Here is a 14,142-nt window from a genome sequence, read left to right as displayed (position 1 = left end):
CGCAAGTTTGACTCACTTCCCAAGGGTATCAATGACCAACTCATGGTATTTTAAATAAGTCTTGCAATGTCTTGCAGTGTGCAATGCTCATCAGCACCCATCAGTCATCACTGGTACCATCCGAGGAAATCTCTTCTGCATCGTTTCCAAGGTTTTGACATGCTTCCTAAACTGTGGTGCCAATAGTTGAACACAAAGTTCCAGCTGAGGCCTAACCAGCATTTCATAAAGGTTTACCGTAACTTCCTTGCTTTTGTACTCTGTTGCTTTATTAATGAAGCCAAGGATCATGCATGTTTTTTTAACAGCCTTCTCGGCTTGTACTGCCTCTTTCAAAGAATAACTCCTTTTTTTGTTCCTAATTGGCCTTCTTTTGACTATATTTTTACAATTATAAAAGAATTTTTGGTTCCCTTTTGTGCTAGCCACTAATTGCTATCTGATAGTTTATAGTATAAATCTAGTAGCAAAACAGCCCTCCATTGTTGCTTAATTATAACCAAATAGGTTTTGTCTTTGCTCTGTCTTTGACTTGTCAACCTCGTCATCTCCCAGCAGTTTCTTTTATCAATATTGCCTATCCACCCTTTTTTCCTTCCCAATCTTTCCTGAATACTTTGTCGTCGGGAATGTTAAGTTCCAAATCCTCCCCTCTTTTGAGTCAGGTTTGTGTTGCCACTATATCATAGACTTGTGCCTGCAGCTCACCAACCTTATCTACCACAGTGTATGTTTATGCACATCTTGGACTGCCTCACATTTGCTCCCTCTTTGATCCCTCCTTTTTCTGAAGTATTCTTTTTGCCAGTGCTAGTCGTCTCTCCTAGTACCTTGTGCATCTTGTTTCTCTCCTCTAATATTTCATCCTGGTGCCTATCCCCCTGCCAAATTCATTTAAAGCTTCCACAGAAGTAGTTAACTTTTCTGCGAGGACACTAGTCATAGCTCTGTTAAAGTGCAGGTCAATCACGTTCAACAGGTCCCTCCTGCCCCAAAACTGGTCCCTCCTCCTATTCGTATACTCACTAGCACACGGCGTTGGGAGTAATCCAGCGATTGTTACCTTTTGAGATCCTTCTCTTCAGTTTCCTATCGAGCTCCTGAAACTCTGATTGCAGGACCGCAGCTCTTTTTCTTCCTACATAATTGGACTTCTGGCTGTACCAGAATATCCCTCTTATTGGAAGAATTCCAATAAAATTGGGCGTCATGGCAAAAGCCATCTTTATAGTTCCCACGGTCTAACTTTTTATCAGGGTTGACGGGGTCCTCAACCGTGTCCGGCCCATTTCCTGCACCTCTGCCCTCGCCCCTTTTCCTTCCTCCCAGAACCAAGACAGGGTTGCCCTTGTCCTCACTTTCCACCCCATCAGCCTTCATATCCAAAGGATCATCCTTCACCATTTCCGCCACATCCAGCGTGATGCCACTACCAAAGGCATCTTCCCCTCCCCTCCCCGATCAGCATTCCGAAGGGATAGTTCCCATCCATGATACCCTGGTCCATTCCTGCATTAACCCCACTACCTCTTCCCCTTCCCACGGCACCTTCCCCTGCAATCGCAGGAGGTGGAATACCTGCCCATTTACCTCCTCTCTCCTCACTATCCAAGACACCAAACACTCCTTTCAGGTGAAGCAGCAATTTACTTGTACTTTCAATGTAGTTACTGTGTTCACTGCTCACAATGTGGTCTTCTCTACATTGGGGAGACCAAACGCAGACTGGGTGATCACTTTGCGGAACACCTCCGCTCAGTCCGAAAGCGTGACCCCGAGCTTCCGGTTTCTGGGCATTTCAACACACCCCCCTGCTCTCATGCTCACATCTCTGTCCTGGGATTGCTGCAGTGTTCCAGTGAACATCAGTGCAAGCTCGAGGAACAGCTTCTCATTTACCGATTAGACACACTACAGCCTGCCGGACTGAACATTGAGTTCAATAATTTCAGAGCATGACGAGCCCCCCATTTTACTCTTATCTTTAGTTATTTTTTCTTATTTTTTTTGTGTTTATTTTATTTTATTTTAGTTTGTTCAGTTTGTTTCTACTGTGCCTACCCACTGTTTTTTTTTCATTTTTGTGCTTGTGGCTGTTCAGTTTTCAGTCCATTAACACCCTACCTGTACTAATGCTTTGTCTTTCAGCACAACATTAACATATTGTTTGCCTTTGCTCCATGACCTTCTGGTCAGCTATTCTGTGAGCTTGTCCTGTCAACACCTCTTTTATTATCTCTTGCCGCACCACCACTTTACTTGCTTAAAATCTTTTACATTTCTTATATCTGCCAGTTCTGAAGAAGGGTCACTGACCTGGAACGTTAACACTGCTTCTCTCTTCACAGATGCTGCCAGACCTGCTGAGTATTTCCAGCGTTTCTTGTTTTTATTTCTAGCTTTATACCCATCCTTTTAACCTACACCTGCTCAGCTAGTGGTGTTCCCCCATGCTCAATAATCTCATCGTTTTAATGGATTCGGTCAGCTATGGACCTCACATGGTGGCCACTGGAAGACGACATATCAGAGTAATTCAAGCAATGGCTTTCATCACAATTGACAGTGGTAACAGATGTGTCTCTGACAAAAATTGGTGCCCATCTGCAATCCATCAGTTGACTTCAACTAAGGAGTAGTAAGGCTTGGTTTTGAACACTACTATACAAGCTGGTCTGTGGGTGGTTGATGGAAGTAAGGGTGGTGCCAGAGGATGAAGAATTGTAAATGTTACACCTTCTTGTTCAAAAAAAGAGCATAAGGATGAGCCCAGCAACTACAGGGAAAGGTTTTAGAAATGATAATTTGGAATAAAATTAATAGCCACTGAAGAAATTTAGATTAATTAAGGAAAGCCGTATGAATTTGTTGATAACATTTTATTTAACTAAATTGCTTGTGTTTTTTGATGAGGTAAGAGAAAAGGTTGATGTGGTATACATGGACTTCCAAAAAGCATTTGATAAAGTGCCACATAACAGCCTTGTCAGCAGAGTTAAAGCCCATGGAATATAAGGGACAGTAGCCACATGGATAAAACATTGTCTGAGTGACAGGAAACAGAATAGTGGTGAACGGTTGTTTTTTGGACTGGAGGAAGGTTCCCCAGGGGTCGGCGTTGGACCTCTGCTTTCCTTAATATAGATTAATGACCTAGACTTTTGGGCAGAATTTCAAAATTTGCAGATGATGCAAAACTTGGAAGTATTGTGAACTGAGGAGGATAGTGATCAACTTCAGCAGGGTGGTGGAATGGGCAGACAAGTGGCAGATGAAATTTAATGCAGAGAAGTGTGGGATGATTCATTTTGGTTGGAAAAACATGGAGTGACAATAACAAAGCGTACAACTCTAAAAGGGGTGCAGGAGCAGAGGGACCTAGGGGTATATGTGCACAAATCGTCGAAGGTTGCTGGGCAGGTTAATAAAGCAAATGGGATCCTGGGCTCTAAGTAGGGGCATAGAATACAAAAGCAAGTAAGTTATGATAAACATGTATGAAACACTGATTCAGCCTCAACTGGAGTGTTGTGTCCAGTTCTGAGCACCATACTTTAGGAAGGATATGAAGGCATTAGAGGGAGTGCAGAAAAGATTCACAAGAATGGTTCCAGGAATGAGAGACTTCAGTTATGTGGATAATTGGAGAAGTTGGGGTTGTTCTTCCTAGACAAGATTAAGAAAATAATTTATAGAGGTGTTCCAGATCATGAGGGATCTGGACAGAGTAGAGAGGGAGAAATTGTTCCAGTTGGCGGCAGAAGGATAGAGAACCAGAGGATACTGATTTAAGGTGATTGGAAAAACTTTTTTATGCAGCGAGTGGTTAGGATCTGGAATGCACCCCCTGAGAGTGCGGTGGAGGCAGATTCAACTGAGGCCTTCAAAAGAGAATTGGATAATTATATGAAGAGAAAAAATTTGTAGGACTACGGGGAAAAGGCGGGGGTGCGGGACTTGGTGAGTTGTTTTTTCAAAGAGCCAACACAGACACGACAAGCTGAATGGATTCCAGCTTTGCTTTACCCATTTGATGGTTCTATTATTGTTGGAGTTTGTACGATTACTCTTGGTCAGCATTTAGCTAGGCTGGCCAACATAACACAGATTTCCTTTTCTTTTAAATGGTTTCCAAACCTTTGTCTCTGAATTTACACTGCATTTTCTGCCTCTGATCTATTTTTCCTTCTCTCCTTCCCTCCACTTCCCCTACCCTTCATTCAACTATTGGATAGAACCTTCAGCCACTAGGTCTCAGCATTGTAAATTTCTTCTCAACTATTCTGCTGTGCTAAATTTCTCCCCAGTCTCACCAAAGCCCCATACAAAACTGTAGCAAGACTTGCTTTTTCTTGTACTGCAATCCCCTTGCAATAAAGGCCGACGTGCCATTTGCCTTCCTAATTGCTTGCTGACCTGCATGCTAACATTCTGTGTTCTTTGTATGAGTGCACCCAAGTCTCTCTGAACAGCAACATTTAGAAGTTTCACACCTTTTTAAAAAAAAAAATTCTGCTTTTCTGTTCTTAGTACCAAAGTGAATAACTTCATGTTACCCCACATTATACTTCATCTGTCACCTTGTTGCCAACTTACTTAAACTGTCTATATCTCTTTGCAGCCTGTGTCCTTCTCACAGCGTACATTCCCACCTGACTTTGTTTCGTCAGCAAACTTAGATATATTACTCTCTGTCTCTTCATCTCAGTCATTCAGATTGTAAGTAGCTGAGGCCCCGGCACTGATCCTTGCAGCACTCCACTAGTTACAGCCTGTCAACTTGAAAATGCCACATTTATCCCTACTTCACTTTTTCCATTCTGCCTGTCTTTTTGAAATGTTTGCACCCAAGAATATTTATTCCCCAACCTTGGTCACCTTGTAACTGTCTCTCTGTAATGGCGATTAAATCTAAACCATTTATCTCTGTGCCACTTGTTCATCTAACTTGTGAATGCTCCGCGCAGTCAGATAAAGAGCCTTTAATTTTTTAACTACTATTCTTTGCATCGATCTTATTCACTGATGCACCATTACCATTAAACTCTCTGGGGGGAATTTTATGCTCTCCCCTGCATTGGGTTTGGAGGTGGGGAGAGCATATAATTGGGTGGGATGGTGGCATGGGGACCCCACCACTTTCATGTCTCCACCCGAATTAAGTCCAATTAAGGGCTTCATCCCCTGGAATTATACCAGCAGTGGGTGGACCTGTCGCCACAAGGGGAGCACGCCAAACAAACCTGTGTGAGTCGCCGGGGTCCTTGATCTGCTGTCCACTTAAGTGCCTAATTGGCACTTCATTTGGCGGGCCTTCCCCAGAGGAGGCGACGGGGGGCTCTCGCCGATGCTTCTGCCGGTGGTCAAGGCCTTCGTCACCAAGACAAAATCCTGGCCTCTTTCCCTTCCTGCCCCACTCTACTCGACTTCACCCAAGTCACTTCAGTGCTCTATCGCTTTGACTTTTTTCTTTAGATTTCGAAATCTCCCTTCTCCACCCACTTTTTAGTTTAAAGTTCAAAGCAGCCCGAATTATATGATTCGCCAGGGTACTGACCTTAGTCCAGTTTAAGTGGAGCCCATCGCAACGGAACAGCTCCCTCTTTCTGCAGTACTGCATGAATCAAAACCCCTTCTTCCCACACCACGTGTTCAACTCTCAAATCTGTTTGACATAGAAGTGGCTACTGAGCAGTAGAGAAAGGGGAAAATAGATAAGGGGAGGTAAAATCAAATGCGCAATCGTTGAAAATGGTTTTGAGGATATATTTTAAAAATAGGAAGTTGGCCAGGCAAAAGTAACCTTGCAGGGAATTCATGAGAGCAGGGGTGTCGAGGCTGAATGAGTGGCCACCAATTGGAGACTAGGTGCAGGTAAGAAAGAGGAATAAAGCATATACGCAGGAGGGCGGCGCAGTGGTTAGCACCGCAGCTTCACAGCTCCAGCAACCCGGGTTCGATTCTGGGTTCTCCCTGTGACCGCGTGGGTTTTCGCCGGGTTCTCCGGTTTCCTCCCACAGCCAAAGAAAGACTTGCCGGTTGATAGGTAAATTGGCCATTATAAATTGCCTGTAGTATAGGTAGGTGGTGGGGGAATTGAGGGAAGGTAGGGCTGTGAGAGGGTAATGAGATTAATGTTCTTTGGCCTCCTTGTCTCGAGAGACAATGGGTAAGCGCCTGGAGGTGGTCACTGGTTTGTGAAGCAGCGCCTGGAGTGGCTATAAAGGCCAATTCTAGAGTGACAGACTCTTCCACAGGTGCTGCAGATAAAATTGGTTGTCGGGGCTGTTACACAGTTGGCTCTCTCCTTGCGCTTCTGTCTTTTTTCCTGCTAACTGCTAAGTCTCTTCGACTCGCCACGCTTCAGCCCCGCCTTTATGGTTGCCCGCCAGCTCTGGCGATCGCTGGCAACTGACTTCCACGACTTGTGATCAATGTCTCATGACTTCATGTTGCGTTTGCAGACGTCTTTAAAGCGGAGACAAGGACGGCCGGTGGGTCTGATACCAGCGACGACCCCGCTGTACAATGTGTCCTTGGGGATCCTGCCATCTTCCATGCGGCTCACATGGCCAAGCCATCTGAGGCGCCACTGGCTCTGTAGGGTGTATATGCTGGGGATGTTGGCCGCCTCGAGGACTTCTGTGTTGGAGATAGGGTCCTGCCACCTGATGCCAAGGATTCTCCGGAGGCAGCGAAGATGGAATGAATTGAGACGTCGCTCTTGGCTGACGTACGTTGTCCAAGCCTCGCTGCCGTAGAGCAAGGTACTGAGGACACAGGCTTGATACACTCGGACTTTTGTGTTCCGTGTCAGTGCGCCATTTTGCCACACTCTCTTGGCCAGTCTGGACATAGCAGAGGAAGCTTTCCCCATGCGCTTGTTGAATTCTGCATTGAGAGACAGGTTACTGGTGATAGTTGAGCCTAGGTAGGTGAACTCTTGAACCACTTCCAGAGTGTGGTTGCCGATATTTATGGATGGGGCATTTCTGGCGTCCTGTCCCATGATCGTTTTCTTGAGGCTGAAATTCGTAGGCCAAATTCGGTGCAGGCAGCCGCAATCCTGTCGATGAGTCTCTGCAGACACTCTTCAGTGTGAGATGTTAATGCAGCATCGTCAGCAAAGAGGAGTTCCCTGATGAGGACTTTCTGTACTTTGGTCTTCGCTCTTAGACGGGCAAGGTTGAACAATCTGCCACCTGATCTTGTGTGGAAGAAAATTCTTTCTTCTGAAGACTTTTACGCATGTGAAAGCAGCAGGGAGAAGAAGATCCCAAACAGTGTAGGTGCGAGAACACAGCCTTGTTTCACGCCACTCAGGATAGGAAAGGGGTCTGATGAGGCGCCGCTATGCTGAATTGTGCCTTTCATATTGTCATGGAATGAAGTGATGATACTTAGTAGCTTTGGTGGGCATCCAATCTTTTCTAGTAGTCTGAAGAGACCACGTGTGCTGACGAGGTCAAAGGCTTTGGTGAGATCTATGAAAGCAACGTAGAGGGGCATTTCTCCTCTAGCTGGCGAAGGGAGAACAGCATGTCAATGGTGGATCTCTCTGCTCGAAAGCCACACTGCCTCAGGGTAGACATGCTCAGCCAGCTTCTGGAGCCTGTTTAAAGTGACTCGAACGAAGACTTTCCCCACTATGCTGAGCAGGGAGATTCCACAGTAGTTGTTGCAGTCACCGCCGTCACCCTTGTTCTTATAGAGGGTGATGATACAGCAGTGAAATGCGCATGTCCTGTGGTACTGCTCCCTCGTCCCAGCACAGGCAAAGCAGTTCGTACAGTGCTGAAAGTATAGCAGGCTTGGCACTCTTGATTTCAGGAGTAATGCCGTCCTTTCTAGGGGCTTTTCCGTTGGCTGGAGGGTAATGGGATTAAAGTAGGATTAGTATAAATGGGTGGTTGATGGTCGGCACAGACTCGGTGGGCCGAAGGGCCTGTTTCACTGCTGTATCAATAAATAAATGTATGCAAGAGATGATCACTGAAAAATGGCACATTAAGACCATGGAGGGGGTTAAAAGCATGGCTGGTAATTTTGAAGTAAATTCTGTGGTGCATGGTCTACCTTGAAAAGTTAGAGGTGATGAGGGTGTGGGTCTTTGGTCAGATACTGATGCTAGTGTTTTGAATGAGTTGAAATTTTTGGAGGGTAGGCTAAGAGTGTTGGAGAAATTGAGCCTGCAGGTGATAAAGGTGTATAGAGCGGGGTCTTGGTCGTCGGAATGGAAGAGTGCAATATTGGAGGTGAGGGAGTAAGTGGTTCTTGGTGTTGTGTAGTACTCCAGGCTTCTGCATTGCCTGACTCTGTCTGAGTTAGTGGCTCGGGGGAGGGATTGATGTTATCAAAGCCAGAGGCATGTAGGTGCTGGTGAGCGCCATTAGGAATGGCTTTGGCTCTGCCAACATTTAGCTGGAGGAAATTTTGCCTTTGTGGGTTAGGCAGTTGGATTTGTGAAGGAGGTAGACCTGGATGCCATCAACAAAATTGAAAATTCACCTCTGCTTCTGGATGTTGATGTTAGATTTCACAAAACATCATATTGGATTGCATTATTGTAATATTTATATTTATAGTCATTGCTGTCAAACTGTAGTGGCTAGCATAAAAGGGAACAAAAAACTGTCGAATGAAACTAGTTACAGAAACAACTTTAAAAAAAAAATGTATTTTCACTGTGTCCTTCAGAGCACTTCATCAGTTTTCTTTTGTTTTCTGTGGCCCTAAATTGTTAACTCCTTTGGCCATGAGTATTTTGAGGTTCGATACTTGGAATTAATCTAGCAGGGGTTGAGATAAAAAGCTTTGCTTACATGTAGGCTAGTATAATGTCACTGAAACACTGCTGTATATCTTGCCAGTAAAACTGAAATTAAGGGTAATTTTCTGTTGTAATTTGTGATTGATATCTTGGCCTCCTACATGATACTTAGTACTTTTGTGATTGATTTGTTTATTCACTGCATGAGACTATGTTACAGAGTTTGTGGAGGTCTTCAAAGGTAAGTAATTTTTCTCATCCAAAGAATTCTTGGTGGCATAGTTTAGGGAATTGTGTAAACATTGACTAAGAATATTTAACTGATTGTTTGGATGTTGTGGATCGCAGATACACAGTATTTCCTGGTTTTATTAAAACATGAGGTACTTTGTGCTTGTTAACATTGCTGTAAGGTCATCTGGAGTATGCAGCTGGCATGAAGCCTTTTGGCACAGCATGTGTGGCAGGATTCCCTCATCACTCACATTCAGACAGTGCCCTTACAGAAAACATTGTCAGCAGTAAGCAGATGTTGCTGGAATATCCTGTGTAATGTGTCAGAAAAAGCTTAAATAAAGTAAATTTCCAGAATCATTGCAACGAACTTTTCACCTTTGGTTTGTTCAGTGAAGTTCCTGACCCTAATCGTGTAAACAACATAGCACAAAGTTGGTGTGATAAAAATGAAAGGACAAATTAAAGTCCTATTATTGCTGTCACAGATCAGTATGTAATTTGAACTTTGGTTCATTTGATGCTGTTAAGTACTTGTAATGTCAACCAAATTACTGTTGTGTTTCTACATTTCTTTTGCTTAAGGCTCATCATTCAGTTTTCTCAATATGATTTGACCCTTGCAGCACCACAGACAAAAAGTTATATTGAACACACACAGTTTTTGGAGAAACCAGGAGATGTTTGATTTGTCTAATAATGGCTAGCGAAAAGAGTGGGTATTGTGGTATTCAGTTGGCTGACAAACTTGTGGCAGTTTTCAGTCAAACCAACCCATTTCTCTGATGTAAATCACGGTTCTCAAATGGCAGTAGGGTATTAGAGATGAGAAGAAACGAGTACAGTAATTTAATTTTTTTCTGTTTAGGAAATATTAAAAGTAATGTTAAAATAGTAAAAAATATAAGAATGAGAATAGGGAAAATGGGAGTACAAAAGTTTTTGAAACTTTGTATTTTAATAGAGCAATAATAAAATTATTCCTGTTATCAGAGCTGTTGATCTTAAGTGGCACGTTGGTTCTTGCATTGAGCCGAGGTAAATTGCTCAGATCATGTTATGGTTCACCCGAAATAAAGGTAGACTGTGCCATTTGAAGCAAGCATGATGAGTGAACTTGTGCCGAGAGAGGATGGAAGAGATGTAAAAAGACGTGTTCAACTGTTAAAAGTGATCAGTCCATGTAGACTCTCTTTCTGTTTTGGCTGAGATTAGTCTGATCGTCCTGATAATTGTTCCTTTCTCCTCCCACAACACATCCCACCGCCCCCCCCACCCTCCCCCCAAGAAATGTTTTTTTTTCAAGTCACCTGGTATGTGATGCTCAGGCATGTTTCTCCCCATGTGGTACAACTGGAAAATCTAGGGAAGTGGTCTTGTTATGGGCTCAAGTGACCTGTGTTGTTTTTTTTTGGCTCAGCTGGTTTCATAGGTTTATGCTATTGTGTGAAGGCGTCGTTCAAGATTTCAAAATTAGGTAACTTAGGTTAGGGCTTTGCTATCTGTCTTTTGCATGGTTTGTCCCAAAAATTCATGATCATCTTTGAAGCCTTTGAGAATGGGTTTCTTAGATTTTTAAAAAATGGTTTCTGCATGTGTGCTACTTTTTTTCCTGGTATGTGAAATCTGTGTAGATTATATAATTAAACTCATGCTTCCACGAAGTCACAAATTGAACATACAAATCTTATTACCTTTTCTCATGTAGACCGAACAGCATATTTCTGAGGAGGATACCCCTTAAACCTACCTCAGTACATGGGCTAATCTGTGCTAAAAATGTTAAACAAGTACTTAAATCAGCGAACTTCATTTCTACTTCATATGCTAATGTATGGGCAAGTTGCCATTGCACCCCTATTATAAGATCAGCCTTACCAAAGTTTTATTTTGATGCAAACTGCTTCAGTCTTCCTTTTAGATGTGGTGTTGAAAATTAGATGCTCTTACATGTTGTTTCAACAAGTGCTAGTTTCAAATACACTGTTTTATCACATCTCTGGCCATTATTGCAAGGGGATTGGAGTACAAGAATAAGGAAGTCTTGCTACTGTTGTGTGGGGTTTAGTGAGACCATACCTGAAGTACTGTGCACAAGAAGGATATTCTTGCATTGGAGGTGATAGAGCGAAGGTTCACTGGATTGGATCCTGGGATGAGAGGGTTGTCTGTCCTGTGATGAGAGGCTGAGTAAACAGGGCCAGTACTCTCTAGAGTTTAGAAAAATTAGAGGTGATCTCATTGAAACATACAAGATTCAGAAGGGGCTTGATAGGGTAGACACGGAGATTGTTTGCCCTGGCTGGGGAATCCTGAACATAGGGGCACAACCTCAGGGTAAGGGACTCATTTAGGATTGAGATAAGGAGAAATTTCTTCACTCAAAGTTGTGAAACTTTGGAATTGTCTATCCCAGGGGGTTGTCGCTGCTCCACCATTGAGTATATTTAAGGCTGATTTGGACAGCTTTTTGGTGTCTTAGGAAATTGAAGGATATGGAAGGCGGGCAGGAAAGTGAAGTTGAGGCAGATAATCATCCATGATCATATTGAATGGTGGAGTGGCCTTGAAGGGCTGTCTGGTCTACTACTCCTCCTATTTCCTATGTTATTAAATGTTTCAAAGTGCAAATTAATTTTGAAGTTCAGTCAGTGTTACCTCGGTAAATATGGCAGTGAATTTGTACATGCTGAGATCCTACAGATAGATCAATCAGATGAATGACCAATCTGTTTTAGTGGTGTTGCTTGAGGGAAGAATGTTGGCCAGGACTCTGGGAGAACTCCCTGCTCCTCTCCCAACTATGTCATGAGCTCTTTAACAGAACAAGAAGCCATAAGCTTTAATATTTAATTTGAAGCTCGGCAGCTCTGATAATGTACTGCACTGAAGTATCAGCCCCTAGAGTGGGATTTTGACCCACAGCCTTATGATTCGAGGTGAGAATGCTGACACTTACACCTGATGTAGCTGAACCATTGTTTCAGCCAAAGTAAGTACAATACTAATTCTGCACAAATGCGTGCCGTTGGCCAAAGAATGTTTGGGCCATTTTTCATATATGTTGATGTATCTCACTTGGGATATCCAGTTTTTTTTTTGAGTTTACAGGTTATACAATGCAGATCATATCAATGTTTTTAATTTTGTTGGCAGCTACACAAAGCATTCTGGCAATTTTGTAGCTTAAAGGCACCTTTGATTAAATGTGTCTTACTTTTAATTATCAATACTAGAAATCATGCTGAAACCCAGTGAAGAAGGGATGCCTGATTTGGTTCATGTGATGCGTACCCTTTCTATGGAGAACATCCCTAATCTACCCCCAGGAGGAGGGCTTGCAAGCAAGTGAGTATAAAAAATCTTGCATCTTAAATGGCCATCATAAACTTTGTAAATATGGTGTCTTTATTATTCTGTTTTTCAGCTCTAATTGGTAAAACGAGCAAAAAAAAAACCCATCCTATTGGACAAAACTACTCTCCAATGCAAATTTTTTTCTCAATCATCACTCACCAAAAATAGCTTCTTCCCAATCATATTATAGGACAACAAATCACTCTCTAAATGCATTTGAGCCAAAGGTATGGTAAACAAGGAGGTTGCCGGGATACTGGATGAGATTAAATAAAGCGACTAAGAAAGAGTTACTCGGAAGGCTGGCAGTACTTTCACCAGGTCCAGATGGAATGCATCCTCGGTTGCTGAGGGAAATAAGGATAGAAATTGTGGAGATGCTGGCCACAATTCTTCCATCCTCTTTAGAGGGGTGGTGCCAAAAAACTGGAGTATTGCAAATATTAGTCCCTTGTTCAAAAAGGAGAGCAAGGATAAACCTGACAATTAAAAGCCATTTAGTTTAATGTCTGTGGATGGGGAAGTTTTTAGAAACATTAGTTGGGAGAAATTTAACAGTCACTTGGACAAACATGGGCTAATAAAAGAGACAGCCAGCATAGATTTGTTGAGGGAAAATCATATTTGACTAACTTGATTAAGTTTTTAGATAAGCTAACAGAAAGTGTGGATGAAGGCAGCACAGTTGATGTGTATATGGACTTTCAAAAGGCATTTGATAGAGTACCACATAGACTCGTTAGCAAAATTGAAGCCCATGTAATAAAAGGGGCAGGAGCAGAATGCTGATAAAATTGGCTAAGGGTAGGTAACAGATTTGTGGTAAATGTCTGCTGTTGGACGGAGGTAGGTACACAGTGGAGTTCACGAAGGCTTAGTACTATGACCACTGTTTTAATGTACATTAATGACTTGGACCTGGGGGTACAGGGCACAATTTCAGAATTTGCAGATGACATGGAACTTAGAAATGTAGTAAACACTGAGGAAGATAGTAATAGACTTCAAGAGGACAGAGGCTGATGGATCAGGTGCACATGTGGCAGATGAAGTTCAATGCAGAAAGTCTGAGGTAGTGAATTTGGTAGGAAAAATGAGGAGATCCAATACATGCTAAATAGTGCAATTTTAAAGGGGGCACAAAAAGGCAGAGAATGGGGCATATTTGTGTACAAATCTTTGAACCTGGCAGGATAGGTTAACAAAGCAGTTAAAAAAGCCTATGGGATCCTGGGCTTTATAAACTGAGGCATAGAGTACAAAAGCCAAAAAGATCTGTTAAACATTTATAAAACACCAGCTCAGCCCCAATTGTATAGTGTACCATTCTGGGCACTGCACTTTAAAAAGAACAAGAAGGCTTTAGGGAGGGTGCAGAAGAGAGTTACTATAAGGATTCCAGGGTGAGGGGTTACAGATAAGAGGAAAGACTGGAGAAGCTGGGGTTGTTCTACTTAGAGCAGAGAAGGCTAAGAGTAAATTTGATAGAGGTGTTCAAAATCATGATGGGTTTAGATAGAGTAAATAAACAAAAATGGTTTCCAATGGCAGAAGGGTTGATAATGAGACACAGATTTGAAGTGATTGACAAAATAACCAGAGGCGACATGAGAAAATCGATTTTTTTTTAATGCAACAAGTGGCTAGATATGGGATGCTGTGCCTGAGGGTGGTAGATACAGATTCAATTGTAGCCTTTAAAAGGGAACTCGATAAATACTTGAAGGAGGAAAAAAATTGCAGAAATATGGGGAAAGAGTTCCATTCCCCTCACTAAGTGG

General features: G+C 42.7%; 1 protein-coding gene across 6 annotated transcripts in view; it reads left to right on the top strand.

Annotated features, from left to right (window-relative positions):
* ppm1ba (protein phosphatase, Mg2+/Mn2+ dependent, 1Ba) overlaps positions 1 to 14,142 on the top strand; it is a 181,373-nt gene that overhangs the window by 153,400 nt on the left and 13,831 nt on the right. For all 6 annotated transcript variants that reach the window (XM_068045216.1, XM_068045213.1, XM_068045214.1 and 3 more), the window contains one exon: positions 12,241 to 12,352. In XM_068045216.1, coding sequence (XP_067901317.1) covers positions 12,241 to 12,352 — 112 coding nt within the window. The remainder of the gene's footprint in view (positions 1 to 12,240; positions 12,353 to 14,142) is intronic.

This window comes from Heterodontus francisci, chromosome 13, assembly GCF_036365525.1.
Source record: "Heterodontus francisci isolate sHetFra1 chromosome 13, sHetFra1.hap1, whole genome shotgun sequence".
Classification (NCBI taxonomy): Eukaryota; Metazoa; Chordata; class Chondrichthyes; order Heterodontiformes; family Heterodontidae; genus Heterodontus; species Heterodontus francisci.
This window is presented reverse-complemented; position numbering and strand designations above follow the sequence as displayed.